The sequence below is a fragment of the Pelodiscus sinensis genome, chromosome 19 (assembly GCF_052426305.1).
Source record: "Pelodiscus sinensis isolate ZL-2025 chromosome 19, ASM5242630v1, whole genome shotgun sequence".
NCBI lineage: Eukaryota > Metazoa > Chordata > Testudines > Trionychidae > Pelodiscus > Pelodiscus sinensis.
In genome coordinates this window covers 33475131-33486219 of record NC_143070.1, presented here as the reverse complement: position 1 = coordinate 33486219, position 11089 = coordinate 33475131, and the positions used below count along the sequence as shown (strand labels likewise).

The 11089-nt window shown below is 60.2% G+C and overlaps 1 protein-coding gene across 1 annotated transcript in view; it reads left to right on the top strand.

Moving 5' to 3' along the window:
* The window catches only part of LOC149523108 (uncharacterized), a 53172-nt gene extending 43872 nt beyond the window's left edge, over positions 1 to 9300 (top strand). Inside the window, exon 2 of the mRNA XM_089771384.1 lies at positions 5199 to 9300. Coding sequence (XP_089627510.1) covers positions 5226 to 6539 — 1314 coding nt within the window. The 5' untranslated portion in view covers positions 5199 to 5225 and the 3' untranslated portion in view covers positions 6540 to 9300. The remainder of the gene's footprint in view (positions 1 to 5198) is intronic.
* Positions 9301 to 11089: the final 1789 nt, after the last annotated feature.

Below are 11089 nucleotides of genomic sequence, written 5' to 3'. Positions count from 1 at the left end.
AAAAGGCTATTAGCCAGGGGATAAAATGGTGTCCTTGGCCTCTGTTTGTCAGAAACTGGAGAGGGATGACAGGAGACAAATAGCTTGATCGTTGTCTTCGGTCCACCCTCTCTGGGGCACCTGGTGCTGGCCACTGTTGGCAGACAGGATACTGGGCTAGATGGACCTTTGATCTGACCCAGTATGGCCGTTCTTACGTTCTTATGTTATGTTCTCATCAGAGAAACTGTCATGTGACCACGATAGATGGCCAGCAGTCTGGAGACTAAGAAGTTAATGATACTAACCCAGGTAGAGTTGGCCAATAGGAATGTAGGTAGGAAATTCAAACTGGGACAGAGGAATTTTGGGGTTTTTCCCTCCTTTTTCTCTGGGTAGTTTCTCTCCAGCTAGTGAGGGAGACAGACAGAATGCTCCTTCAAGAAAAGAATTCACTATCTGTAAGAATTCACGATCTGTAAGAATTCACTATCTGTAAGAATTCACGATCTGTAAGAATTCACGATCTGTAAGGAGGGTAACGTTGATTGTTTTATGGTTTGGAACATGGGATCGGATATCTGTGCATTTAAGAGTGGGTTTTGCTCTCCTTTGTAACTAAGGATATGTCTACACTACAGCGTTATTTGGAACTATCTAGTTCATTCGAAATAGCTTATTTCGAAATAATGTGGCTACACAAAATGCTTTTCAAAATAGCGTTTTTCGATTTCGAAATAGCACGTCCACACTGAGTGGACGTTGAATCGTACTGAAGGCTGGCTGGACCTATCAGGTCAGAAGCTACCTTGTGGCCAGGGCGGCCAGCAGGGCACCCTGGGAAGAGCTGGAGGCCCCCTATATCGAAATAAGCGACTACACAGTGCTTCTTTCAAAGCAGCAATTTCGGAACTGGCGCTATTCCTCATGGAAGGAGGATTACCAATTTCAAAATAAGCCCTCCGCTATTTCGAATTAATTTCGAAATAACAGAACGGCCGTGTAGATGCCAGGAAAGTTATTTCGAAAGAACGGCTGTTATTTCGAAAGAACTTTGCTGTGTAGACATACCCTAAGCCGCTGGCCCATGGTGGGTTTCCCCTCCATGTGTACATCACTTTGTTTCTTTTCCATCTAGTCATGATGCCTGCAACACGAATATTGTGGCGATAATAAAAGTTCTTTCTCTTTTCTTTGTAGTAATCTGGTGTTGGTTAATTTGTGTGTCCTGGTTTGGACTTTCGGGGTGAGATGTCCCAAGTGATCTCTCCTCGGGTTTTCTTGCCAGTACTTGAGTGGTGGCCGCGGAGTTTTTCTCCCAAAATCTAGGTTGTTAAGATTTGGGGCCGGGGGAAGGGAGAGAGTTTTAACCAAAGCCTGGTAGAGAAGGTTTTGGAGTACTTTTGTGGGGCCCCACTTCTGCATTTATCGTTCCAAATTGGGGATGAACCCTTGACGGAAGGTCATCAGGTTGGTCAGGCACGACTTGCCCTTGGTGAATCCATGTTGACTGTTCCTGGTCACTTTCCCCTCTTCCAAGTGCTTCAACATGGATTCCCTGAGGATCCCCTCCTGGATTTTTCTCCTGTCCGACCAAGCGGCGGGATGTGGGAGGGGGCCCAGAAAACATCGCACTGATCTAGAACAGCGGCTGTTGTTGGCAGGCTACGAGACGGGGCCAGAAAGCCGGGATACGGGCAGCCCCCAGGTGGGGTGGGAGCCGTGGCTGAGAAACCAACAGAGGACGGGCTCGGAAATGAGAGGGCCCAGCGTGGCGTGGCGGAAATCAGGCTCATCAGTGAATGAGCTGGTGACGACGTCTGCTCACCCCATCCCAGGAATAAAGCTATTCCAGCGTGAGGACACCTCCTGATCTGCCGCAGGGTCGTCAGCCCTCTCCTTAGCCTGTACATACCCCTGGTCTCGGGGCAGTCCCACGAGTCAATAAATAGCACGAGTCGCTGGGCAGTGTGGCCTACTAGCCAGAATCATCCTTGGCTCAGGGCAGTGCAGCTCAGTGGCCAGAGTCAGGGAGTCACCCTTGGCTCAGGGCAGTGCGGCCTGGTAGTCAAAGTCTCTAGGACATCTGTCGCCGCTCTGCTTAGCGGTCTCTTCCTCGTCACTGGCTGCTCCAGACTGAGCTGCTCTCTGGCCTTTTATACTGCCTCCGCACTTGGAGCATGCCCAGTTTGCTTGAAGGGGCGGGGCTTTTTTTAATCCCTCTTTTTGTAAGGTGGGACATGCTCAGCTCGCCCTGGCATGGAGGTAAGGAAGGGACGCGCCCCTCCCCCTGCCCCGCACGCCTTTTGAGAGGCGAACACAGAGACTTGGGGGCATGGAAAAGGCGGGAAGGACTCCGGGAGACAGGCCGGCTCGGCTCCAGAGACCCTGCCCGGCATTGGGGAGCCGGGATAAGCCGGCCATCCGGTCCAGTATGCCGGCGGGGATGCCAGACCCTCCCTCAACACATGTGCGCCACCAGCCCTTCCCTCGGGGTGTGGCTACACAGCAAAGTTAGTTCGAAATCACATTCCTCGTGTCGACAAGCCAACTGCTATTTCACAATTCATTCAAAAAAGCGGAGGGCGTATTTCGAAATGGGGAAACCTCCTTCCACGAGGAATAGCGCCCATTTCCAAATGGCTATTTCGAAATAAACGCTTCTTTCGAAATAGGGGGCCTCCAGCCCTTCCCAGGGTGCCCTGCTGGCCCCCCTAGCCACAAAGTCACTACTGACCCGATGTCCTGCCGGAACCAGTTCCGGGGGCCTCGAATGCAATTCAGCGTCCAAGCAGCGTGGACGCGCTATTTCGAAAGAACAAAACGCTGTTTCGAAATGCATTGGCCGTGTAGACGCGTTATTTCAAAATAAGCGCTTCCGAAATAACTCTGTCGAAGGGAGATATTTCGAAATAGCGCTGTAGTGTAGACGTACCCTCGCACGTCCCCCAAAAAAGGAGGGATACAGCATCTTGTGCAAAAGGGGGGGTTGCCGACACAGGGCCTCGTCTCACGGTACGTCCGTCTGGTCCGGAGCCGGAAAGGGAACCGTCGCGCACAGCTCTCCGTGCGGAGCCCCGCCACCGCACAAGGCCACATGTCCCCATGCGGAGGGCGGCCCGGCAGGACCACGATGGGGCCCATCTACCCTGGGGAGACGCCCCAACGCTCTGCCCCGCGCGCCCCTCCTGTGCCTCCCGCCCGCATCCGGAGCATCTCCTGGGACTCAGAGCCCCGGGGGGGCGGGTCTGGATCCTGACTGGCAAGCCGGGCACCCAACCGCATGCCCCAAGAGCCCCCAGAAGGCCCCGCCCCGTGGGTGAGCTCAGGATGGCCGGCCCCAAAGATTCAAAATCCTAACCCAGCCCCTCCAGGGTTCATGGGGCTGCCAGGCCCTGAGAGAGACTTAGAGTGGGGGGTAGAGGATGGGGGGAGGGAGGGGAGGAGTTCAAACTGTATTCTAGTTCGGAGCGCCCCCTGCTGGGTGTGTGTGTGTGAGAGAGACACTGTGTGTGAGAAAGGGTGTGTATGTGTGCATTTTGAGTGTGTGCATGTGTGTGTGTGTGAGAAAGGGTGTGTATGTGTGTGTTTTGTGTATGTGCGTGTGTGTGTGTGTGTGAGAGAGAGAAAGGGTGTGTATGTATGCGTTGTGTGTGTGTGTGTGTGCGTGAGTGCGTGAGAGTGTGTGACAAAGGGTGTGTATGTGTGTGTTATGTATGTGTGTGTGCGTGTGTGTGTGAGAAAGGGTGTGTATGTGTGTGTTTTGTGTGCGTGTGCGTGTGTGTGTGAGAGAGAGGGTGTGTATGTGTGCGTTGTGTGTGTGCATGTGTGAGAGTGTGTGTGAGAGAAAGGGTGTGTATGTGCGTGTTTTGTATGTGTGTGCGTGTGTGTGTGAGAAAGGGTGTGTATGTGTGTGTTTTGTGTATGTGTGCATGTGTGTGTGAGTGTGTGTGTGAGACAGGGTGTGTATGTGTGCATGTTGTGTGTGTGTGTGTGTGTGTGAGAAAGGGTGTGTATGTGTGTGTGTTTGTGTAAGTGAGTGTGGGAAAGTATCTGTACATGTTCTTTTCTGTGTGTGAGTTGTGTGTGTGTGTGTGTGTGTGTGTGTGAGAGAGAGAGAGAGACAGTACGTGTATGTGTCTGCACCCCAACTCTGAGCCCCTCACCCCTGGCCCCACCCCAGAGCCTGCACCCCCAGCCGGAACCCCCACCCCCCGCACCCCAACTCTGAGCCCCTCACCCCCGGCCCCACCCCAGAGCCTGCACCCCCAGCCGGAACCCCCACCCCTGCATCCCAACTCTGAGCCCCTCACCCCCGGCCCCACCCCAGAGCCTGCACCCCCAGCCGGAACCCCCACCCCTGCACCCCAACTCTGAGCCCCTCACCCCCGGCCCCACCCCAGGGCCTGCACCCCCAGCCGGAACCCCCACCCCTGCACCCCAACTCTGAGCCCCTCACCCCCGGCCCCACCCCAGAGCCTGCACCCCCAGTCGGAACCCCCACCCCTGCACCCCAACTCTGAGCCCCTCACCCCTGGCCCCACCCCAGAGCGTGCACCCCCAGCCGGAACCCCCACCCCTGCACCCCAACCCTCCTCTGCTCTGAAAAGCTGGTGGGTGCTGCTGGCGGGGGTGGGGCTGTTTGACCTGGACTAGGGGTCCCACCCTGGACAGTCAGAGCAAGACTGAGTTAAATACTCCACCCCCCTCCCCGCAGGACTTTGTGTGCCCTGGTGTGGGCACCTCCCAGCCGGCAGGGACACCTAGTGACTCAGTGCAACACTGCAAGGCAGGGACAATATGACACTAAAACAACCTCCCTCCCACACTTCCCTCCTGCCCCCTCTGCCCCACGGCGTTAGGCGGGCATGTAAGAAAAGCTAGCGGCCCGGTGCAAGCCGCAAGGTCCCCTCTCGGGCTGGACCCACGGAGGATGTGGGGCGGCTCCAGCCCCCTGGCTCTGACACGCCCGCCGATCACGGTGAGGTCATCGCATGCACGGGGGGGCCGGGGTGAGCCCCACGGACGCCTCCGCCAGTTTGGAGACCCCCCCAAAAGTTCCCCTCGGATGAGAAACAGCAACGCGCATTGGAGACCACCCGGAGCAGCGTTCTCCCCACGGCGCCCAACGCGCATCCAATCCCAGGCTGGGCAGAGACCTCAGGTAGAGAAATCTACACTGGGCCAAGTTCTGACCTTCTGACCTTCTGCGTCCACAGCTGTTCCATCCAGACGAGTCCCCAGACATGGCGACAGAGTCTGAGTCTACACTGAGCAAGGACGAGCTGAGATCCAGCCAGGCCGTCAACAAGGACTACGAGGACACGTCCTACGACCGGGGACACCTGAACCCCAACGCCTTCCAGTGCAACGAGGGCCGCACGGCCACCTTCACCCTCACCAACGCCGCCCCCATGGACCCCTGCTTCAACCGCATCCACTGGTACCAGCTGGAGAAAACCCTCAAGGCTCAGATTTCTGGGAGCTGCAAGTCTGGCATCCCGTACCTAGTGACGGGAACGGTGCCCAGTGTCAATGTGAGAATCCCAAAGCAGAGCGAGGACGAGGAAGGGGACCGTAACCGGCCCCTCAACCGGGTCTCGGTGCCCAGCCACATCTGGACGGCTGTGTGCTGCGACGACATTGACAGCCGCCAAAAATTCTCCTTGGCCTTCCTAGCCGAGAACCGGGAGGAGTCCAAACTTCGAATCATGTCTGTGAAGGAGCTAAACGCAGAGCTAACCCGTCTGTACGTCCAGTCAGTCAAGGTCTTTGCAGACGACTGTGGCTCCGAGAACGATAAAGTCAAAGAGGTTGTATCCGCAGTGAGGTCCGCCTTGTACAGAACCTTACGGAGCCTCCTGTCCGACCGTTACTCCCAGCTCCTCCCGGGACGGAAGAGAAACCGACTGGACGCGGAGACCTCCCGGGTGATGGGCAGCCAGAACTTGGATCAGAACAGCTTGCAGCTGACAAACGTCCGGTTCACGGCAGGTTTTCCCGACTTGTCCGAATGGCAGAAAAGGTTTACGAATTTGTACAACCAAGACAACTTGGCCTGTGTCCTGACCCCTGCTGCTGCTGCTGGAGTAGCAAAGGATTCTGGGATTTCGGACAGAGAGTGCACCCTCCAGGAGCAGAAGCACCTGCCGGACTCCCGTGTCACCGCCCAGGGGTGGAGCTGCGTGGGGGCGCCCTGTGGGTATTACGGATACGCCTACAGCTGGTGTTACACGTCTCACGGCAACGACTGGGATTACTGCTGCACAAGCAAGTGCTCGGTGAATCCAGATTCGGAGCAGTACGAGTGCTCACGAGGAGACGGATCCACCACTTCCTGCTCCCCCCAGTACTCCACAGTGACCGTCACTGGGAAGCGCTGTCGGGCCGACCATCCCTGTGGCCTTTATGGGAAAGGTTACTACTGGTGCTACACAGATCACAAACAGACCTGGGAGTATTGCTGCTCCCCCCAGCACTACTGCGGGTATCACACCTACAGCTACCAGTGGTGTTACACTGAGGATGCAAAGGGGGCCTGGGAGCGCTGCACCCCATAGATGCCCAATGTGGGGCGGGGTGCATAGAGTGCGAAAGTACCCCCAATGCACCTACCAGTAAGTATGCGTCGGCCACAGCCTCCCTCCCCCCTGCTCTGGCCAGCCGAGGAAAGGCTGGGGCTATTTTTCTCGCTGACTCAAGGAAGCAAGGGGGTGCATTCACACCCTTGTGGTCTGCATTTACCAAAAAAGCCCCCCCCCCCCAGAAACTCCTGCCTACGGGCCTGCTCCTAAGGTTGCCACAGAGTTTCACCCAAAATACCGAACATGGCAAGAAAAAAAAGGGGAAGATTGAGGGAAACAAATTGCACCAAAAAAAAGTCACAGCACCTTTAAATCCCCATGCTCCCCCCCCCCTGCTCCCCACCCCCCCCGTCCCCAAATACGGCAGCGGAAGGGTGTCCCTGCTACTAGGCCTAGATCCGTCCTGTGCTTTCGAAAAAAGGCGCTGTGTAATGCAAACTTTTTCGAAAGAGAACATCCAGACTGGCCTTCCACTCCAGTCCCACCCCGGAGCCTGCACCCCCAGCCAGAACCCTCACCCCCTGCACCCCAAGCCTGAGCCCCTCAACCCCAGTCCCACCCCAGAGCCTGCACCCCCAGCCAGAACCCTCACCCCCTGCACTCCGAGCCTGAGCCCCTCAACCCCAGTCCCACCCCAGATCCTGCACCCCCAGCCAGAACCCTCACCCCCTGCACCCCAAGCCTGAGCCCCTCAACCCCAGTCCCACCCCGGAGCCTGCACCCCCAGCCAGAACCCTCACCCCCTGCACCCCAAGCCTGAGCCCCTCAACCCCAGTCCCACCCCAGATCCTGCACCCCCAGCCAGAACCCTCACCCCCTGCACCCCGAGCCTGAGCCCCTCAACCCCAGTCCCACCCCAGATCCTGCACCCCCAGCCAGAACCCTCACCCCCTGCACCCCGAGCCTGAGCCCCTCAACCCCAGTCCCACCCCAGAGCCTGCACCCCCAGCCAGAACCCTCACCCCCCGCACCCCGAGCCTGAGCCCCTCAACCCCAGTCCCACCCCAGATCCTACACCCCCAGCCAGAACCCTCACCCCCTGCACCCCGAGCCTGAGCCCCTCAACCCCAGTCCCACCCCAGAGCCTGCACCCCCAGCCAGAACCCTCACCCCCTGCACCCCGAGCCTGAGCCCCTCAACCCCAGTCCCACCCCAGAGCCTGCACCCCCAGCCAGAACCCTCACCCCCTGCACCCCAAGCCTGAGCCCCTCAACCCCAGTCCCACCCCAGATCCTGCACCCCCAGCCAGAACCCTCACCCCCTGCACCCCAAGCCTGAGTCCCTCAACCCCAGTCCCACCCCAGATCCTGCACCCCCAGCCAGAACCCTCACCCCCTGCACCCCAAGCCTGAGCCCCTCAACCCCAGTCCCACCCCAGATCCTGCACCCCCAGCCAGAACCCTCACCCCCTGCACCCCAAGCCTGAGCCCCTCAACCCCAGTCCCACCCCAGAGCCTGCACCCCCAGCCAGAACCCTCACCCCCTGCACCCCAAGCCTGAGCCCCTCAACCCCAGTCCCACCCCAGAGCCTGCACCCCCAGCCAGAACCCTCACCCCCCGCACCCCAAGCCTGAGCCCCTCAACCCCAGTCCCACCCCAGAGCCTGCACCCCCAGCCAGAACCCTCACCCCCTGCACCCCAAGCCTGAGCCCCTCAACCCCAGTCCCACCCCAGAGCCTGCACCCCCAGCCAGAACCCTCACCCCCTGCACCCCAAGCCTGAGCCCCTCAACCCCAGTCCCACCCCAGATCCTGCACCCCCAGCCAGAACCCTCACCCCCTGCACCCCAAGCCTGAGCCCCTCAACCCCAGTCCCACCCCAGATCCTGCACCCCCAGCCAGAACCCTCACCCCCTGCACCCCGAGCCTGAGCCCCTCAACCCCAGTCCCACCCCAGATCCTGCACCCCCAGCCAGAACCCTCACCCCCCGCACCCCAAGCCTGAGCCCCTCAACCCCAGTCCCACCCCAGAGCCTGCACCCCCAGCCAGAACCCTCACCCCCTGCACCCCGAGCCTGAGCCCCTCAACCCCAGTCCCACCCCAGATCCTGCACCCCCAGCCAGAACCCTCACCCCCTGCACCCCAAGCCTGAGCCCCTCAACCCCAGTCCCACCCCAGATCCTGCACCCCCAGCCAGAACCCTCACCCCCTGCACCCCAAGCCTGAGCCCCTCAACCCCAGTCCCACCCCAGATCCTGCACCCCCAGCCAGAACCCTCACCCCCTGCACCCCAAGCCTGAGCCCCTCAACCCCAGTCCCACCCCAGATCCTGCACCCCCAGCCAGAACCCTCACCCCCTGCACCCCGAGCCTGAGCCCCTCAACCCCAGTCCCACCCCAGATCCTGCACCCCCAGCCAGAACCCTCACCCCCTGCACCCCGAGCCTGAGCCCCTCAACCCCAGTCCCACCCCAGATCCTGCACCCCCAGCCAGAACCCTCACCCCCTGCACCCCAAGCCTGAGCCCCTCAACCCCAGTCCCACCCCAGATCCTGCACCCCCAGCCAGAACCCTCACCCCCTGCACCCCAAGCCTGAGCCCCTCAACCCCAGTCCCACCCCAGATCCTGCACCCCCAGCCAGAACCCTCACCCCCCGCACCCCAAGCCTGAGCCCCTCAACCCCAGTCCCACCCCAGATCCTGCACCCCCAGCCAGAACCCTCACCCCCTGCACCCCAAGCCTGAGCCCCTCAACCCCAGTCCCACCCCAGATCCTGCACCCCCAGCCAGAACCCTCACCCCCTGCATCCCGAGCCTGAGCCCCTCAACCCCAGTCCCACCCCAGATCCTGCACCCCCAGCCAGAACCCTCACCCCCTGCACCCCGAGCCTGAGCCCCTCAACCCCAGTCCCACCCCAGATCCTGCACCCCCAGCCAGAACCCTCACCCCCTGCACCCCGAGCCTGAGCCCCTCAACCCCAGTCCCACCCCAGATCCTGCACCCCCAGCCAGAACCCTCACCCCCTGCACCCCGAGCCTGAGCCCCTCAACCCCAGTCCCACCCCAGAGCCTGCACCCCCAGCCAGAACCCTCACCCCCCGCACCCCGAGCCTGAGCCCCTCAACCCCAGTCCCACCCCAGAGCCTGCACCCCCAGCCAGAACCCTCACCCCCTGCACCCCGAGCCTGAGCCCCTCAACCCCAGTCCCACCCCAGATCCTGCACCCCCAGCCAGAACCCTCACCCCCTGCACCCCAAGCCTGAGCCCCTCAACCCCAGTCCCACCCCAGATCCTGCACCCCCAGCCAGAACCCTCACCCCCTGCACTCCGAGCCTGAGCCCCTCAACCCCAGTCCCACCCCAGAGCCTGCACCCCCAGCCAGAACCCTCACCCCCTGCACCCCAAGCCTGAGCTCCTCATCCCTAGTCCCACCCCAGATCCTGCACCCCCAGCCAGAACCCTCACCCCCTGCACCCCGAGCCTGAGCCCCTCAACCCCAGTCCCACCCCAGAGCCTGCACCCCCAGCCAGAACCCTCACCCCCTGCACCCCGAGCCTGAGCCCCTCAACCCCAGTCCCACCCCAGATCCTGCACCCTCAGCTGGAACCTGCACCCTCTAGCACTCCAATCCTCTGCACGTCAACCCTGGTCCCACCCCAAAGCCAGAACCTTCACCCCCTCCCCAGCACCCCAAGCCTCCCTCTGCTCTGAACACCTGGTGGGTGCTGCTGGTGGGGGTGGGGCTGTTTGCCCCACCCCTGGGACTTTGTGTGCCCCTGTGTGGGTGCCCTACAGCTGGCAGGGACATCTAGTGACTCAGTGCAGCACTGCAAGGCCAGGCCAAGAGCACTGTATGCCGAGAGCAGTCGCACCCTGCCGGGGTCAGTGTACCCCTGAGAGCAGGTGGAAAGAGGGGCAGGAGATGGAGCAATATATAGGACCTTGAGCTAGTCTTGATGGAGACCAACCATGGCTGGAGAGGAAGGAAGGAGGCCTGGGAGGGGAGAGGGAAAGGGAGGAGGAATTTGATAAATCCCATAGAGTCGCTGCTGGCCAGGCACCCAGCTCTGAAAGCAGCACCCGTGGGTGCCTCTCAGACATGAACCCTTGAGATACCAGGACAGACACCTCACTTGGCCCACTATGAACACGGTTGGGGGCAAACACCCCCTCAGCTACCAATGATGGGGATGGGGGAGAAGTGGAGGGGTGGGGGCTGAGTTGGAGTGAGGGGTGAGCATGCAGAAGTCAGCACCTCTGGGTGCTGATGTCCCACTCGATGCAAACTGTGGGAGCCACGGCTGAGAAACCCAGGGAGGACGAGCGCAGGAATGAACGGGCCCAGGAACGTGTCGGAAATCAGGCTCGCTAGTGAACGAGCTAAGGAGCTAAGGAGCAGGGTTCTCTGTCCAGTTTAGTCACATTTCGTTCCCATAACGGCTCCCGCCCAGCCCCCGGGGGATTTGTGCTTTTTGTCCCTTTCTCTCCTGTGTAGCCGAAGGCACCAATTGTAGCTTGAATTTTCGAGTGTGTGTCTTGTGGGCCTGGGCGGGGCAAGGCCTCTGCTCGCCAGGTGTCCCTTTTATG